Source organism: Rhamphochromis sp. 'chilingali' (genome assembly GCF_963969265.1).
Source record: "Rhamphochromis sp. 'chilingali' genome assembly, chromosome: 4".
NCBI lineage: Eukaryota > Metazoa > Chordata > Actinopteri > Cichliformes > Cichlidae > Rhamphochromis > Rhamphochromis sp. 'chilingali'.
In genome coordinates, this window is record NC_137948.1 from 2,042,574 (window position 1) to 2,062,224 (window position 19,651).

Consider the following 19,651-nt stretch of genomic DNA (forward strand, 5'->3'; position numbering starts at 1 on the left):
TGCTAAATGTGAAAGGATCTTATCTGTGGCACGTTTTATTTCGTGTTCAGTGGGTGTGAGAGCGGCGTGCTGCAACATAGTTTTGCTTCTGCATGCCGTCAAACTGAATAATCTCTCTCTGCTTCTTTCCTTCCTTCTCCTCGTCTGCAGTGTGGATGTACGGCTTTACAGACAGCCCGAGGAAAGAGGCCTCAGGTAGATATGCATGCGCTGCTGTGCTCGTGCGACATGCTAGCTGCATCCCTTTTAGGTTTTCGGTTTATTTCTTTTCGCACTTCAGCTTTCTCTCAACATCTGCTTTGCATGCTCCCCCCTCTTTCCCCCAACCCATCCGCTTAAATTCAGCTTCTCTGTCTGCAGCGTTCTCATCCATCTCCGGGTGGATAGAGCTGCTGGAGCCATAAAGCAGCTGGCTGCAGAACGTGGACTTCAGGCCTGCATGTGGTGCATGAAGTGCATTGGTGTGAAATAAGGTGTCAAGTCTGATCTTTCACATTTGTTTTGATCGCTGCCGCTGAGCTCCGTTAACTGTGGGAGTGCAGGAATGATGAGTGAGGGCGACCAAAGAAGAACAGCTGATGTTCCAGCTGAGAGCATTTCTCCTGACAGTATACAAGCGCGTAGCTTCGTGTAGCTTCACGTATCCGAGGCTCAGATATCAAAAGTTGTTCCTTAAAACTGTCAAAGTGCTGCTTTGGGACAAAAAGTAATTGTAAAACTTTCTCAAACATTATTAACTTAGACAAGGAATGTTTTGCAATCAGTTCTGGAATATCGAAGAAGAAAGAAAGCGGTCTTTATTGCTCAGCAAAGCGTGGTTGCCATTACCGCAGCGTAAAGCTTTCAAATAGCTGGATCTGTGCTGCTTTATTACTTCAGGCTGGCTTTGACTGCGTCCTCCACGTACGCTGCTTACTCACTCACACATTAATCCTGCTGGAGGAGATGCTAAAGTGGAATTCCCGCCCTCACCCAGTGGTGAAGTAAATTTATGAGCATTCCAAGGTGTTCGATGCCAGTCCTGCTTCACATGCGAAGATGCTTAACTGTGTTTTAGGCGTACTAAAGCACTAAATGCCTAACATTTTCCAAGATGCTTCAATGCTAGCTGCATTCTGTGTACTGCAGGACTAAAGACAGTTAACCTTAACAGTGGGGTGTCCAGACTCTCCCCCAGAGATAGGGTGAGGAGTTCGGCTGTTCAGGACAGGCAGCGAGCAGCGTCGCTACTCCATCATCTGACTGCCTCCTGGACTCCTGGGAGGACACATAAACCAGGGGTGGGGACCTCCAGGCCTCGAGGGCCGGTGTCCTGCAGGTTTAGATGTGTCCTTGATCCAACACAGCTGATTTAAATCGCTAAATGACCTCCTCAACATGTCCTGAAGTTCTTCAGAGGCCTGCTAAGGAACTAATCATTTGATTCAGGGTGATATCTAAAACCTGCAGGACACCGGCCCTCGAGGCCTGGAGGTCCCACTCCTGCTATAGACGGATTATAGGTGGATCTAGCTGGTGTGATACCATCCACTGGTTTCTGAAGTCTCGGTTTGAAGACTCAACGTGAGTCTTTTCAGAATCGTCATCGTGGGGTTTTAAAACCAGACGTGATGGGGGGGGGGGGCACTCAGCACATCCGGTTTCAATCACAAGCTGTTTGCCAATGTCAGGATTAATTAAGTTTTTTATTCAATATGATCCCAAATACGTGACCATAGGCTCAGCAGATCAATGGTATCGCCCCCTGGTGGTCATTATAAAGAAGAGGAGTTTGAGTCTGTTCCACATTGATGTCACCTTTGAGATGTAGAAGCGGTGTCCAGAGACCCCGGGACAGACCCCGATGACGTCTCTCGACTGGCTCGTGTCTCATCTCCTCCCAGAGGAGCTGCTGAACCACAAATCACACATGTGGCAGAAATGGACGAATTTTTCATTTTGTTCGCTAAAATCTAGTGAAATCGAGGGTTTTGGAGTTCAGGGTAGGAGTTATGGCCTGTATTTATATAGCGCTTTTCTAGTCCCTAAGGACCCCAAAGCGCTTTACATATCCAGTCATCCACCCATTCACACACACATTCACACACTGGTGATGGCAAGCTACATTGTAGCCACAGCCACCCTGGGGCGCACTGACAGAGGCGAGGCTGCCGGACACTGGCGCCACCGGGCCCTCTGACCACCACCAGTAGGTAACGGGTGAAGTGTCTCGCCCAAGGACACAACAACTGAGACTGTCCGAGCCGGGGCTCGAACCGGCAACCTTCCGATTACAAGGCGAACTCCCAACTCTTGAGCCACGATCGCCCCCGATCACCAGTAATGACCTCAAAGGGTCCGGTTATTGGACCAGTTTGGAAAGTGTGTGTTTTATAGCGTTTTGGCCCCACAGCAACTGTTTATTTTTACTTCCTGCATTAACGTTCGGTTCCTGAAACTCTCGCTAAAGCGTCTCTGTGAACAACAGGATGTGGAGTAATTGCTAGTCAAGTTCATCTGAGTCTGCATGGGGTCACCTCCCTGTGGCCAAACAGGCAAATAAGCGTTTCTGATAGGCAGCATGTGACTTCAGCAAAGCGCTGGCGTCTAAGAGGTTAAACACTGGAGCGGAGGGAGAAAACAGAGCGGGTTAACCCAACTGCAACTCTTTCTTCTTTTGTTTCACGTAAACATGGACCCAGCCTCCTCCTCTGTTTCTCTCTCTCTAGTCGCCTCATATGTTTCTATTTAAGGCCAGCAGTGCCGACTGCTATGATTGGTGTGCTCACCCCCCCCTCAGACTCCCCCGTCCAACGGCTGGCTCCCAGAGGCGGCGGAGGGGAGGCCTTTCCTCTCAACCGCACTGTTGATTTTCCACAGGGAAACTTCACCATTCCTCCACTCATTCGTTCCCCAGTCTTCCCTTCAGACCGTTAGCAGCTCTGCTGTTTCTCCTTTTTCTTTCCCCCCTTTTTTCTCTCTCTTTCCTTTTTGGATTTGGGAGTTTGCCTCAGGTCATGGATCCTCTGTAGATGTCAGATGGAGCGCCTACAAACTTCTCCCTTCGCTTCTTCGCTTGTGTTTTGACTCCTTCCGATGCTCCTCGGTCGTTCGCTGCGGGCCAAGGGTCGACTCAGCTGTATGGCCAGACGTTTGGGACTATGCAGCCAAGTCGTGTGGTCGCATTCTGATTGGGCAGGGACGCACAGCGGCGGGGAGCGGGGTTCGGCCGATGGAGACGTACCGGGCGCGCGGCGGCAGCGCGGTTGGTTGCGGCGGGCGTTCGCGGGGTGCCACGGCGGGCAGGTGGCTGACGGCCTGTTTCTTCCCCTCAGGGATTGACAGCTCGGAGCCCATGGTGCTGGAGCAGTACGTAGCCGTGGCCAACTACGAGCGGCAGGAGAACTCTGAGATCAGCCTGAAGGCCGGCGAGACGGTGGACGTGATCGAGAAGAGCGAAAGCGGTGAGTGGATGTTTTTTTGCTCTCAGTTTACATGCCGAGCATCAAGTGCTGACTTAGATCTACAACCAAACATCGTAGCTCACAGGTGTTGTGTTGAAAACAAAGGAAAAGTGCGTTTTCTGCACACGCTTTGAACTGCTTGACATGTAGTTTGATTCTTCCTGTTTGTACAGTGGCATAAACACACAAAACCACGCTCACTCAGCGCCTCTCTGGATGCTGTCTCCTGTCCTCTTGATTATGTTTCCTCCTTTTAAAACCCCGTCATGTACACACGGCTGCCTCCTGCGTCTCCTGGCTGGGCTTGGCACCACCTGGAGGTGCTGTTTGGCTCTGAGAAGTCGGGTTTGTGGACAGGAATGTCCAGTAATCATATGTGTGCACACACACCACCTCGACAGAGTTTGCTTCATCAGCAGACGCTCCACGCTCTACCTTGCCTTTCCCCCGTTGGAATTCTGTTTAGCGACCTCGGAGCTGGATCTGATTTTCCGTGCTAACAGCCACTGACAGCCAGCAGCTTGCACAACTCACAGCAGAAACTCTGGCACAGACACAGCACGTCGCTGCGTCTCTCAGCTCTTATCTGTACTCTGATTACACATGAGTCCATACTCTTCGAGATATCCGGAGCTCGCACATCTGTGATTACGTGCACTATTGAGTCCGTTTAGGCTGCAGCTCAACATTTTTCACATCTTTGTTTATTTGGCGTTTTGTTTGTTTGCAGTTTGAACACATCAGCATAAATGAGACGATTTTTTATGGGAAGTTTAGAGAGAGCGAAGGCGTCGCATGGGAAGCTGGTCCTGTCTCGATGAGGAAGACGAGAGAACTGCAGCTTTGTTTATGATGTTATGAAATATCGTGTAGGACGAAAACAGTTTTACTTTTTGAAAACATGACATTCCTTTGAACTTGAAAGATAATGTAAATACATGAAAGCAAGTAATGCTGGAAAAGGTGAGCGTGTGGTGGGACACGGGCTCAGCTGACTGTACAACCCCTGCAGCGACTCGATGTTTCCAGGTCGTACAGCTGGTCCATACGTGGGTGGCGTGCGGTGAAAATCTCACCTGATCAAACTTTTTATGACTTTTTCTAAAAGTTTTTGAGTAAATGAACGGTTTAGAGTTTAGAGGTGGGTGAAACATTTCATCATCATCCAAATGACTTCTTCAGGTTCCTCCAACCTTCCAAAGAGCTCATTTGCATAACGAGCGCACCGCAGACTTGTAGGTCAGCGATGGTCGTTCCTTTTTATCACCAATGGCTCCTTGACTCCTCGCTCACTTGATGCATATGAAAGAAAAAAGGACTCATATAGTTTGTTTTTGTTTTCATAATCGTTCAAAGCTGAAACTGTAACAAGAATAAAAACCAGTTATTAATGTCAAGTGTTCTTAGAAACTCTCGACTCTTCTGATATAACTTTGATCGCAGGCACCGTTTGGTGTTAGGCGCACGCATCGCTGAACGTTTTATGTCATGAATATTCATGTTGGCTCAAGTTGCACAGTAGTTTCTCCCTGTGATCCTGTTTCTGTGCATGAGGCCTGACAGCAGCTGCTCACCAGGCGTGTTTAAAAGCAGCGTGGATGCAGAACTCGGAGCGATAGGAGCGGCTTCTGAGCTCTCGGGAACTCTCGTCTCAGAGCTGGATGTGTGCGCTGTCGTCATCGGACGTGGAGCAACGGTGATGATGATGATGGTGACATCACTTGGAGACTATGCCAAGGCAAACACATCTGAGAGCTCGAATAATATCCCACAACCCCCTTCCTGCTTTTCAAGGCTTTCCTGCAGCCTCCTGGTCCGATGTGCTATGTTCTGTCTTCAATGCAAAGACACTGACACTGGGGCTGTTAGTTACAGCTTATTTTCTTTTAATGCGTGGAGTGGAGTGGTATTTTATCCTCTGATCCTCTCCAGGAAATGTTGAAATCCTTTTGTGTACCTGATCTTTTTCATTCACATGCACATTTTCTTTTCTCTGCACACTCGACACACATGTTGTTATGCATTTGCTTTTATTTATTCCAGCAGAGAAGAGTTCAGTCGGGTTTTTCAAGTGTCTGCAGGCTTGACCTGACATAATTACGGGTTCAACCGTGGAGCCGGATGTCGTTTATTTTTGCCTCTATGAGAAGCTATTGGCCTTACAAGTCAAGACCCAGCTGTTTCACTGCAGTGTCGACAAGCTCCGTCATCAGACTGGAAACTGGTTAAGTCATGAGCTCTGTGAGGTGGTGTGCATGCAGCTCGCTTTGTGTATCACTGAACAAGTATCTTACAATTTAGGAGCTGCTAATCTAGTAAAAATAGATTTATGAAGCATCAGGGGGATGGGGCGAACCAGAATCGGTCTGGGCCACCATCCGGGATCTCTCCCTCTGGTCTGGACATGGGAACCATTCAGTGTCTGGAGAGGCAATGTTCCAGCTGGAGAAAATAAATCTGCATATGTGACGAGTTAAATTATATGATGTGTCGGAGTAAGAGGAGGCAGTGATGTGAAGGGACAGAGAGGGAAGGCTGGTGTTTTTAATTAGTCACAGACCTGCGTTATAGCTGGTGCTTGATCAAAAAAAGTGGTCCCTGTTCCACTCTCCTGGTCCCTGACCCACTCTCCTGGTCCCTGGCCCACTCTCCTGGTCCCTGACCCACTCTCCTGGTCCCTGACCCACTCTCCTGGTCCCTGTTCCACTCTCCTGGTCCCTGGCCCACTCTCCTGGTCCCTGTTGGTTATGATGAAGCATGTGTGGCCTGGAGGGATCTCAGGGAATTTGATGAGGATGATCGAAACACCAGCTCGTCCTGCCACAGCAGTCCCAGAGAGTCACTGTCATGGTGTACTCAAGTGCCTCTGGCATCCTGTTCCACTCTCCTGGACTTTGCCATGGAGATTAAGCAGGTATCTTCTTATCTCAAAAAGACCTTGTAATGCAAAAATGTAGTTTTTACTCAGCGAGCATATTGACATGCTCGCTGTGGCAGTGTTTTAGCCACCTGCTGCCACCAAAAGGCTGACGGGGTATGCTGTCTCCCAGCATGGGTGGTGTGGGCACCTAAGTTTGTCAATGTGATAACTCGAGAACGAGGAGACACAGGAGCTTCAAACTGATGCCAAAGTGTATCTACTAAAATTCTCAAACGAGTTTGAATCTCAGTGACTTTGACCTCAACGTCAGCGTAAACCGACGTAAAAACCTTGTGAATGTCACAACTTGTAAGTCATAGATGTGTCGATCTTGCGTCATGGGGCTAGAAGAGAAGTCGAGGATTGCCTAGATTTGCCAGATCTAGTGACAAACATCCCTGCAGTCTGTTTATCTGCATTTTATATGAAACTAGGGAAACAACATGGAATTGATTACATTTCATCACGACGCTGAGACATTTCACAGCAGAGTTGGAGTTTGGACATTTATTGTTGCCCGTGACAACAGTTCAAAGCATTGCTAAAGAACTGAGGATCCGTCCACTGGTGCTGTGGACGTCTGTAGCAGACTCCGTCAGTCCAGCAGATACAAAGAGTCAACGAGTTTCATTTAAAACCACAGGAGGAGGCTAATGAGAACACAGCAGTCATTATGGTCCATTTTGAGGAGACCACAGTTCAGTCTGGTCCGTAATGGTAGACCAACAAACAGCTTTCCTCCAGGCACCTCTACAAAACGAGTGCCTGCTTGGCAGACTTTTTATGACTCCACAGGTTAATTGTTTCTGGTTAAATTATGCTTGGATCTGTTGGTTTCAGGGCTGACTTTATGTCTTCTAAATACCAGGTTTCTGCATCAGGCTGTTCTAGATCATGGACTTGATTTCAATGATGGATTCACATTTTTTTTACCCAAATCCAGCTACATGTTGGCGTAGGGTCTTAAACATGACCGTTGCTTCGTGTAATCCCTCCCATTCTTCTTTCATTTTCTAATTTCTTTAAGGTCTAATGGCCAACAAGTTCAGAAATGATGTGAAAATTGTACAGAATAAAGATAAAGAGTGTTCAGAAGATTAATTCGTCACCTTCTGAGATCTTTGACAGTGAATTCTGAATCGCAGCGACTAGCCTTCCTCTCTGTGGGCAGACAGAGAGTATATGGAGAAAAACACCCCTCTTCCCCCTGTTTCATCATCCGAGACTAATGGATGTACCAGCAGGACCTTGACTCTAAACTGCAAACAGGATTCTTTGGGTTAGTGTGCCGCCCAAGCCCCACCAGCCGGAGAAGCCATTTGCCCAAATATCTTGGCCTTGCTTACTGCCAGGGTTCAAGAACATTTTGTCACAGTTGATTTTAAGAGATTAGACAGCTTTGCTTCTTTTTCTCTGGTCTTGACTCAGCACCTCATAGAGTATGACGTCCTGCTGTGTTCCCAGATAATACTAATCCTCCGTTTAAGAAAGTTACAGCAGTTTCTGTCATAAAGCTGAAGTCTACATGGAAATACTGATGCCACATCTTAGTTATGTTGAATTATTGTCAGCTGCTAAAATTCTGTTGGACGGAGAGTCAATGCCAGAAGTTTTGGCACCATTTTCCCACCACACCTTTCCGTGTGCCCAGGGGAGCTGGTAAGAATGGCAGCACTTAGACTAGCCCATGACGCCTTTCCAAAGCCCTGTCCTCAGTGAGGTTCATAAAGAGAGAGCCATGAGCTAACACACTGAGTGAAACCTCAGCATTAGATCATTTACATTAAACGCTCCTGTTAACTCGGGGCAAGTCTTAACTTTCGGCTGTGCAATAATTTATTAATTTGCACCGGACTGCTGGATGAAAACTGTCTCTGAATGGATTTAATTTCTTCTTCTCCTGCAGTTGCCAGAATGGCGCTCCACCTGCCCCTGAAGGCTCTGCTCCTTGAATAAGGATACTGTATGTTTACTCACAACTGTGGTTTAGATTTATGAGCAATTATAAAAGAAACGCAGCTTTCAGAGCTGCATCAATAACCCCACTGAAAGTACAGGAAAGACACAGTAAATATATCCAATAATGTTACGCTGGAAATATTGAATGTACCACTGTGGGTCATAAAAATCACCAAAGTGCCAAATTGTGAAATAAAAACTTTATGAAAGCCTCTTAAACATTCTGTATTTAACCTAGCTTGACATGTCCGTTGCTTTAGGCCTTCAGTTGTAGATTATGTTGTTCATTAAGATGTGCCAAGGCTAACTCGGAGGATGTTCTGGATCAGAAAAAGGCTGTTTCGGACAGCACGCTGCGGGCGAGCATTAATACTGACAGCCAGCATTAAACAAGGTGGTTTATCCAGAAGATGGTGTGCTATCATCTCACTACACCCTAGCTTGGCTGCATTAGCTAGCTTCACCCTCAGGCAGTAAAAAGGCGCTAAAGTGCTTCAGTCACTTCTTAGAGTCGAGCTCAGAGAGGCTGGGGATACTGGAAGCTCAGAGGGGCTGCTGTACTTGAAGCTGGCCACCTTCAGGGGGTGGAGGTGAACACATGCTAAGTGCAGAGGTTTAGCCTCACTCCACTGATCGTGATGTTTGACCAAAAATGGTTATTGAAGTTCCTGCTGCCAGCTATCCCCTTTCACTTGTAACAAGTCGGCTCAGTCACAAGACCCCCAAGTTTTATGAAAACTTCCAGGAGGTAACATGAGCTTCAAACTGGGATGTAATGCTTCCACCGTTGCTCATCAGTAAAGACCAGAACCTTGACATTTGTCACTAAGAGGATTGGGTGCCCTTTTATAAACTCTTTTTGAGACTAGCTTTGAAGTGCTTTAAAGTGACACACCATGTGAAATCTATGCTTTGAATATGAAACATTAATCCCGTGAAGGTTTGAGAGCTGGATGAATGATGTAAGCCTGTAGATTGGGAAAGTAGGTTGTAGTTATTTCCATAGCAAAGTTTCAGTCTATTAAATGTACTGTGCTAAGTCATTAGTGAGATGGGTGGAGGGGAAGTTTCTGGAAGGATTTTACTCCAGTGTAAGCTGACTTTCAAAAGTTATCATGATAACCTTAATGTTGTTCTTGGAACAGACAATAGTAGGCCGAGTAATCAAGTAACTCCGTGAAACAAGGAAAAACGTTTCAGGTTAAAAAGACCTTTCATACAGAATTAAATAAGAAGCTGGCGAGTGAGGAAACACTGGCCTACTGAATGCTGGGACACTTCTGCAGGTTGTATAATGACAGGGTGGCTTAACCAGGCTAGACAAAAGCATAGATAATTAAAAATAGCATGTTAAAAGTATGGCTAATCAGTTGAAAGCTAGCTATAGCCTTCGGTCCCAGTTGAAAGCTAGCTATAGCTTGTTAAAAGTATGGCTAATCAGTTGAAAGCTAGCTATAGCTTTCAACAAGGTATGTTTTTGTTTTTTAGCTAACCAAACCCTAACCCTATGTGTAGCAGTTGGGTTGCTAGCTAGCAGGATGGACAAACATGACATTTTTGGCCTAAACATGCTGGATAAACAGTTAAATTAGCTAGCTAAAATTATACATAAAAAACTAGAAACAGTTAGCTGTCGATGAAGGGGCTCTCTGCCTGTGTGGCTGGGCTTTCAGAAGCTCTAGTTTTACAGGCAGTACTTACTGCAGTAGTTTTGCCACCAAGCAGCAGAGGTAGAAGTAGCTGCATGTTTCCAGCAGGCAGTGATTTTGGTCAAGTCTATTGAGCTGTTCGATGTTGAGTCGCATCTTGGCAGTTTATAAAGGGGCCGAATGAAGGAGCCAAATTAGAGCTGTTACACTTTCAGAACGCTTTATTATCCCAATCAGTAACAAACCACAAAAAAATGACCCTAAAACCAAAATCAAATGTATTTTATGTGCTGAATGCTAAATGCTGTGTGTAGCTTGAGCTCACTGTTGGCGCTTGAACTAAAGGAAGTTTTAAGGATACTGATCAGACGCTTGTTACAGAAATGTTTCGTGCTGCATTTCAGAGTTTTTGGATAAAGCAGCAGGTATTAACACTGATGATTCTTGGCACTGCTCTTCTCTTCACTCTTCTTCTCTCTTTAACGACTTTTATAGCTTCACAGAGTTCAGTCTGTGGAATCCCAGCTTTGTGTAGGTACACAGGTTTAACTGAGGACGGTCTGGGTTTCAGTTGGAAACATTCAGTCACCAACATTTAGCATCTCGACCGGATCAAAAGGATATTTTTGGATGATGATGATGAAAATCTCTGGTAGAAAAGCACTGCTTCAGGCTAATCTCATTTATGAAGCTGCTGCAGTTCACGGTAAAGATAACACTGTGGCTAATTGTGCAGCTGGTTTGAGGCAGCGAGAATTGTTGTTCTCCTATTCTTTGAATCTCTCCTCCTGCTAACTCTGCAGAAAGATAAGCAAGTAGTTCAATGCTGAAAAGCAGCACTGCGTTCCAGTCCTCGCCGCTCTCCAGGGGATCTGTTCCCAATTAGAAGCTGAAGGGAACGAACAAAAATGACAGTCATCTCGTAGGTAACCCCTGCATATCACATTAATAAAAGACCTCCCTGTAGAAGCTGATGAGCGTTCAGCGGTCCAGAAAATGAGAACGTGAGAGGAAAGTGTGAGGTGCTGTTTTTGGAGGGGAATTAGCATGAAACACTCGAGCTTTGAAGCTCCAGCCAAACATCTGCTCCCCTCCTTTGTCTTCCCTCGGTCAGTCTTTGCCCATACCACCCTTTTAATCTCACTTTCCTCCTCCCGCTCTGGCTCTGTTCCTCACCTCTGTCTTCTTTTTATCGCGTTTGCTCTTAAGAACTTTGTGTATCTCCTGTTCCTCCAAAGCACCCCCCCCCCCCCCCAGGCCTGTTTCAGTCACTGATAAGCCGGCTCGTCCTGGTTACTGTTCCACTATGTTCACTGTGACCTCCACTTTCCCTCTGTGGGGAAAAAAGGCAATTATTGCCTGCCAAGGTTTGGTGTAGTTAGAAGCTCCAATTAGAGCCCAGCGCTGTAAGAGACGCCAATTACTGCCCCTCTGCTGTCTCCATATTTATGCTTTGTGCTGTGTCTGTGTATAAATGTGGCAGCACAATCTATCTATGTGAATATTAGTCATTAGTTTCTGAACGCTTCATAAATCCCCAGAACAGTTGGGTGTACTTTGTCAGACAGACGCTCAGGAGCGTGTAAGTGGGCGCAGAAACGAGAGCGCGGCTGCTGCACGGGTTCTATTTTACTGTTCGGGTAAAGAGACGGCACACGCTACAGCTGTCGAGAGGACTCGGGGAGCTCTGGGATTGCTCTGCTCATTGGTGACACAATCCCTGAATCCCTGTACAGTAGGCAGATTTAAGAAGAGGGCGACAGCTCCGTGTCTCTCCAGAAACGAGAAATGAATCTATTTATTGAAGGTGCAAACAAAAGTTCTGACGCATAGAAAGAATAATAACCACCTGCTAGGCCTGGGTTTCCTGCTCTGAGCGCTTGCTCGTGCATTTCAGCAGTTTAACTCTGGACTTCACACTCGCTCAGTGTTCGTGGGTAAACCTGACCCACATTTCTGCTGAAGATCATCCCTGTTCATGAAAGTCTTTAATGAAAGAACCTGTGCCGTGTCCGAGCCCAAAGGCAGCGCGTCAGGTCAGGAGCACAACCAGGACATGATTAGTCATCGAGTCGGAGGGTCAGACTGTCACACAGAGTTCGACTGAAGCATCCCGAAGAGTCCGACATGCCGACCTCAGCCGTGTTTATTCTGAACTCACAGCACTCATAGCTCACGCCAACACTGTTGCAGCCGTGGCTTCATCCTCTTCTCCAAGGTTAAATTCAAGTTAAAATGTCACCACCTGCATCCTTCACGCAGTGACGGACAAGCAGAAAGCACGTGTCACAATAAACGTTGGATTAATGCTAGAGAAGACGAACAAATTTTGCATTATCGCTTCCACAAGTAGATGTCTGGGGATCATTTTCAGTGGCTGGTCTTGTGCGTTGGCATGAACATCCATGACTTTGTCTCCAAACTGGAAGAAATCGTGTTCTGACCACTTAGACTCTGCATCCTGCACCGCTGACCTCTCTGAATATTTAACTCGACTTTTCCTGAAAGCTTTCTTTGTACAGCTCTGTGCAGCATCAGGAACGACTTTCAGGAGATAATTTTCCACAGTGTGCATCCTCACCTGAATCCACTTTAGCCCTACTTTGAAGTATTTCCATTCTAAAGTAGCTGCCAGTACTTTACTCTTTAGGTGTCACAGAGGGTGGGATGCTTGGAGGATCCAGGCGACGCCAGCACGAGCATTTAGCCCTTCTCGAGTGTTTCGGCCCTCCACACACAGACGTGGACAGTTTAGTCCACACATATGCTGGGACAAGTTCTAGTTTGCTTTAACTGACTCTGAGAACAGTTTCTCCGTCTGGCTGCTGATCTCTGGTCCAGATCTCCTCCTACGAGACAGATTTTCAGTGAAAACTAATCTGTCCACAGGCGGCTCTCACGCGCTCAGGTTTACCGCGATACCAACTGTCTGTTTTTGTCCCAGTCTCCCTCATTTGGTGTCTTATAGTCACATCTGTGTCTCTGTGTTGTTTCCCGTGCTCTGTCTGCAGGCTGTTCAGCACTTTGTGATTGCAGAGGGTGTGTGTGTGTGTGTGTGTGTGTGTGTGTGTGTGTGTGTGTGTGTGTGTGTGTGTGTGTGTGTGTGTGTGTGTGAGGGCGGGCAGCAGTGTTTCTGGTCCTCATTTATCTGTTTTTACTGTGCCCACTTTCTCCTGAGCTGGATTTATTAGCGAACTGGACCCTGTCAAAAGCTTGCCTTATGATAGCATGTGTGCACACGATGGAGGCCGGGCCTGCTGCGTGTGTTTCTGCCCTTTGAGATTCTTTGTATTGATGTGCATGTGTGAGACGGGCTGAAGAACCCCAGAACTCTCCCAGCCTGTTCATATCTACGCTGTAGTTTTCATTTTTCTTTGTTTTCTCTTTAAAACCTTGAATAAACGTTCTAACATCAGCTTTGATCAGCGGTGCTGCTAAAGAGTGGTGGCGTCTGGCTTTCTTCACTGGGCCAGTTTTTATTATTTAGCGGTCTGGAGGAAACTTTTCATGCTTTTAATTCCCCACATTTGGCTCCTGCAGTCCTCGTGGTTCTGGCATCAGTCGAGCCTTCCATCGTCAGAGATGTTCATGTTGCAAAGCTCTTGCGTCTTATCTGGCAGGTGTTTGATTAGTTTTAGTGTTCAGCCGCCTGCTTTTTCTGTCTCTGTTCAAACTCCTGCTTCTGTTGGCTTCAGTTACTGGAGGTAGGATGTGATATGCGTCAGCTGGGGCGCTCACACATGCCACCGTTGATGGCAAACAGTCACCTCGGTCTCTTCTGCTGGCGTGGGAGATTTATGATTCTGTTTTTCCAGCAGGTACAGGTGGCTCCAATTCTTCTTCAGCTTTTTAAAAGTCGCAATGAATCAGCCTATGAAAGGCCTAATGCGTTTCATATGGCCCAAGCTATTCTTTCTGCTAGGTGGACCTTTCACACTGCAGCGAAAGAGAAAATAAAACGCACAACATGACACTAAAATGGACTTTCTTTGTTTGAATACATCAAACAAAGAAAGTCATATTTAAATTCAAATTTTAAATCTTAATCATCCCAAGGTTTTGCAACACTGACCATATATGGTATCAGATTTATTTAATAGGATTACATATGAAAGCGATTGCTCCTCATATCAAGCCCTGTCAACTCCGACCTCTCCCAAAGTCACACTGCACTGCTGTGTGTTTGCAGGAGTCAGAGCATCAACAAACAGCCAGTGTGACTGCGAGGAAGCTCCGGCTGGATGAGCTACACTGGAGCTACCATAAACTTCACACCCGAGCCTCAACTCTCGCGGCCCGGTACAGGTCCGTGGCCCGGGGGTTGGGCACCGCTGGTGTATATTTATCAAAATCGAGCAGGTTGACCTTTAACCTGGACTCATTTCCTGCAAGTCGCTTTGCAACCCACATTAGCTTCTGCTGCTCCTCCATCCATTCATGCTGTTCTGACTTAAACAGCATCATGTCTGCTCTGTTACGTGAGACGATCATTTAAATTCAAAGTGCTGCACTGGGTATTGATTCTGTCACCGTGCTTCCTGTTGTCTGTATAAAAGAAAAGCTGTGAGTATAATGTGGTCTAATATTAATTTATTTTACTGCTAAAATATGACATAAGGTAACCCAGTAATTTCCAGAAGACTGTATCTTTATCATGACTTAATCCCATTTAGCCTGAAGTAGAGGAAAATGCATTATTTTTGTCATAACTCTACAACTAAGAGTGGATTTTCCCGGCAGTGGCGACGTGTTTTTCCATTAGTCCAAATGATGTGACTGTAGGCTCAGTTTAATCGTTGAAATGATTTGAATTCTAGCTGTGACTATTACTTCCTATCAGAGCTGTGAAGTTGAAACCAATGCTCACTCTCTGTTGCTGCGAACACACTTCTTCACTTCTACCACCTACCTCTCATTGCCATTACTGCTACTTTCCCTATGATACAGCTCTGTGTTGCGTTCATATTTTCCGCATCATTCATAACACGTATTATTGTGATTGGTGTCGTGCCGGGTAATAAAAAAAGGGCGTGATGAATTGATTCACCCAGGCTTCTCCAACCGCATTAGAGAGCTGAGCCATATGGCTGTAAATACAGCGGAGCAGCGATGACTTAATTGCTGGACTCGTTTGGGAAAAGAAAAACAGTTTGTTGCTATTAGCTCCTTTATAACCACTGCTAACCACTGCTTTTACATTATCACTTCCACTGCATGCGCACACTCACATTAGACCAGACAGACCCAGGACATCCACACTATTGTTGTACTTTCCACAGTAAGGAGTGAAATGCTGTCACGTATGACCTCACTCTTGCCGTCATATCATCCCTGTATAGGCTGGAAGAATGTGTCACACGTTGGGTTGCAGCCATGCAGCACACTAACGAAGCCACGTCTCCTCGCTTTTTATGGCTAACGGGGCTTTGGTGCTGTCGATGTCGTCACTACAGCCTGACGACAGCCTTTGCTTACAGACGCATGCTAGCTGTCAGACTGTGATCTATGTAAATGGATTGGGTTCTTTTGGTTTTGGTCGCCACCCAATGTGTCATGTGTTTCTGCAATTGTGTCAAGTCAGCTCAGCGAGCGCTGTAGCAGCGTAACGTAGATGTGACCACAAACTTCTCCTTTGCCAGTAGCAATCAAGACGTGATCTCTGCTGTGCAGCCACAGGGTGTGGGTGAAGAGGGGAACGCCACGGGTGATGTTACGCCATGATTTAGGCCATTTGTGAGTGGAAGCCTTTCAAGCCTCAGAAGGAAAGCGAGTTAAACGTAGATAATCAAGTTTCTGACCTCGTTCTTGGAGGAGGCTGTCCTCCTGTGCAGATGGACCAACCAGGGTCTGTAAGTTTGTGACGTTTCTGCTGTGGCTTTAAGTGAAGTTGGGTAAATGTGGTGAACTTCACGGAGGCATTGGTGATGAATTGTGTTGGCTTTTGTTGTTTACCACATATGTACACGCCCACAAAGGCCTGATTGGCACAAAATTTGGCACCAATGTTCCCAGTTCACAAACGCTGAATCCAGTAACTCCTGATTTATCAGGACCAAAAGCAGCTTTTTGTTTCACCTGAAATATTTCACAAAGTCTTCCAAATATAAATTGGAAAACCCCCAAAAACTTTCCCAGTGAAATCCTGTCCAGCGTTTGTTTGTAAACACCAAAACGGAGCGAAGGCTACAAGCTAGCTCGTGGCAGTCAGCTCGAGCGGCATCGTAGACGCTAACAAGCCACGAAGAAAGTAAAGTTCCTCTGGCACCGGTGCTCAACACGAAAGTAACAGCTCATCTCATACGAAGCTTGACTTTTCTATCACACAGTGAACCTGTGATCCAAGTTTACCTCACAGGGTTAAAGCCTCCTCTGGGGGATGGTCACCGGGTTTAAACTCCTGTTTACTGTTGGAAATCCTGCTTTTCAAACCAAACCTGGAGGTGAAAGAGAAGCTAAACAGCAGCTGCAGGAACAAAGGGGAACTCGGGAGGTGCACACCGCGGTGTCCTAGCTCATAACCCAGGAACTCTGACTGTGCTGTACAGTATGAAACATTATGTAAGACCTCAAGATGTTTGTCATTGTTTGTGTGGTTGAATCATCAGTTGGAGGAACCAGCATGGACCAAACATGGACTACAGGCGACTGCAAAACAACAGCAGCACAGCATGTTTGACTGTGAGTCAGTGAAGGGTAGCAGTGTCTTTAAAAGCCCAACACGTCCTAGCAGGTTGATCTTCAGCAGCATCACCGAGTGCTGTTTTAAACCACCGGTGATGAGTTCCTCCTCGCCCCAGCACTCCCAGCACTTCTGTGTCTTTCAGTGTCTGGTTTAGTAATGAACACCACTTTCCAGGAAGGTGAAACTCTGAGCTGCCACGAGCTCCCTTTAGATGTCCCTTTGACACTCACACAGACAGGAGCAGCCTATTAGACGTGCTGTTCTCCCACCCCTACGTGGGCTGTATCCAGTAACGTCTCTTTTTTGGTGCAAATTGCCCCCGAGCTGGTGTGCTCACCGACATCCGTCAGGCCTAACTGACAGCACTAATGTGTTCTCCTCAGGTTGGTGGTTCGTCAGCACAGCGGAGGAGCAGGGCTGGGTCCCGGCCACATACCTCGACTCGCAAAATGGAACCAGAGACGATTTGGATCTGGGAACATCCAGGACTGTCGAAGGTTAGTGCTGACACAAACACGGCGTTGTTACATTCATAAAACTTAAAGACATAAACGTCAGTCTGCGTGTGCAGGGGGCAGCCCATCCTTTCTAGTTTCCTTCTGTGTTCATTCTCATCACATCATCCACAAGTTAGTGCTGAACACACAAACACATTTCCAGTCACACATTGGGAACCTTGGAGACCACAGTGGCGGCAGCAGCACGGTGAAATGGTACCAGACTGCAGCCAACGGGGTTGCAATATTTTGGCACCACAGAAAATTCCTTCCAGCTCCCCCGGGACGCCACGGCTCTCGTTTTGTTGCGACCCTTTCCTCCTGAATGTTTAGTCTGCCTGCTGGGACGGAGCATTTCCTCACTGTGTCATCCCCCCCCCCCTCTGAGATCTGGAGCGTGCAAACGCACAGACGCATGCGTGCAGTTTATTTGCAGATGCATGTAGCAGTTTATGGGATGTAGAATCCCGCTGGATCCTCCTGCAAACACTTTTCCGTCTCTGTTGCGACACATGCTGGGCTCCATGCTTCAGTGGGCAAACAAACACAAACAGCTCAGTTGCTGTTACTCGCTGCTCCTTTTGAGGAGGTGGCAGCGCCCGTAACAAAGATTTAGTGTTGTTTTGTTACATTGTGACGTGCCGGAGTGTTTGCTGCCTGTTGATTGGATGCATGTGTTGTTAATGGTGTTTCTGTTTGTTTTTGAGTTGTGCTCAGAACTTGTTTGACATCTGCTGCAGATTCCCGAACACCAACACCCAGCTCTCGGGAATACGTTAGGCTTATTATATCTTTGTAGCTTTGCCCGTTGATTCTGACGTCTGATTTATTCAGCTGAACTGAATGGATGTTGCATCACTGAATGAAACGGCACGCACGAGGCTCGTGCTCTGACTTCGTGCAGGTTGACCGCTGCGCTCTTTTCATTGGCCTCGCTAAATTTACTACTGGACACTTTCAGTTGAGAAAAGTGGAGCTAGAATTTTAACAAAAACAGGAAGAGAGGGCGAAGCATCTGAGTGATCTGGTCACCTGTTCATCTGCTGGAACCTCAGCTAGAAACAGCTCCGCTCACATTCACGGTAGCTCGACCATTATCATCATTATTGTTTTTATCGTTGGTCATTTTTATTTCTTTTGGTTTTAATGTGACCTCTGAAACACCTCGATTGGCTTCCTTGGATGTCGGACAGCAGCAGGTGTTGGTTGGTAAGCCTCTAAAAGCCCTTAGAGGAGGCCTGTGTGTGTGTGTGTGTGTGTGTGTGTGTGTGTGTGTGTGTGTGTGTGTGTGTGTGTGTGTGTGTGTGTGTGTGTGTGTGTGTGTGTGTGTGTGTGTGTTACATTTTCTGTCATATACAGCGTACTTTGACAAACAGATCAATGATGTCATCACAGCTCGTTTCTTTCATTTCCAGCTGCTCACAAAAGTGAAGCTATTCCTTGAGAGAGCTGTCCATGCCTTCGTTTCATCTTTACTCTGGTGTCAGTCTGTTATCAGTGAGCCGACTGCAGCAGGTCCAAAGCGCTGCAGCACTGTTACTAACCAGCACTCGAAAGCGAGACCACATATTTCCATACTAGCATCGTTACTGTCACTTTTTGAACTGGCTTTTGTCCGGCATTGCACGAGTTCGCTGTCCGAGCTGTCCCGAGGTCCTTTGCTGTGACTGCTCCTAAACCGGGAACCTCCCCTCCACAACATTTGAAAACCCAATTTTATTCTATTTTTAAACCAGAATCAGTTCAGACTAATTTTATTTGCGTTATTTCTCATTTTATGTTTCTTTTCTGTCTTTTAATCTCATTCGATTATTTTAGAGGTGCAACACTGTGAGCCCCAATCTTCAGGCTGCAGTTCTTTCCTTTACTTGTGCCTCGATATGATGCCAGTCAGAGCAGATCTATCAATACAGCCACGTATCTCAGGCATGTAGAAAGTTGTTTAAAGCCTTTTGTGGTTCCAGAGTAAGTGACTGAACACCAGGTAGAGGAACCGGATTACAGGAGCAACGTTGCGTAAGAATACTCTGTTAAAAAGCCTCAAATAAACCAGAGTTGGCATCAGCTGGCATCTGAGGCTGACATTAACTGCACAAAGCTCACAGCTGCACATGCACTCTCTTCCCCCTCATCCTCCGTCAGTCCCATTTTCCCGTTAGGCCTGGTGTCTTTGTGTTTGCACACATTGTCACTTCTCATTCCTGATCTCTCCCTTCCTGCTTCCCATCGTCTCTTACGTCTCATTATCTCCGCGTGGTCGGTAACCTAATTCCACTGACAGCTCAGCTCGCTAGGGAGGAACCGACAGGCGCGCCCAGCCCTGCTGAAATTACCTCCAAATAACATTTCCCTGTGTCCCTTCCTTTAAGCCAATATATCAATTAAGAGGTCAACGGGAGCGGGATGGCGCTCGGTGGGATGGAAGGAGCGCCGGAGAGGAATCAAAAGGGACAGCGAGTGACAAGGAGCAGAGTCAGAGGAGCGATGGAGAGATGAGCGAG

At 46.8% G+C, this 19,651-nt stretch overlaps 1 protein-coding gene across 6 annotated transcripts in view; it reads left to right on the forward strand.

Annotated features, from left to right (window-relative positions):
* Positions 1–19,651, forward strand: part of sh3pxd2aa (SH3 and PX domains 2Aa) — a 101,297-nt gene that overhangs the window by 61,104 nt on the left and 20,542 nt on the right. For 3 of the 6 annotated variants that reach the window (XM_080880447.1, XM_080880448.1, XM_080880450.1), the window contains 2 exons: positions 3,315–3,443; positions 17,037–17,150. In XM_080880447.1, coding sequence (XP_080736573.1) covers positions 3,315–3,443; positions 17,037–17,150 — 243 coding nt within the window. Of the gene's footprint in view, positions 1–150; positions 196–1,839; positions 3,245–3,314; positions 3,444–17,036; positions 17,151–19,651 lie in introns of those variants that run through there. The other 3 variants (XM_080880445.1, XM_080880446.1, XM_080880449.1) reach the window with 2 other exon arrangements.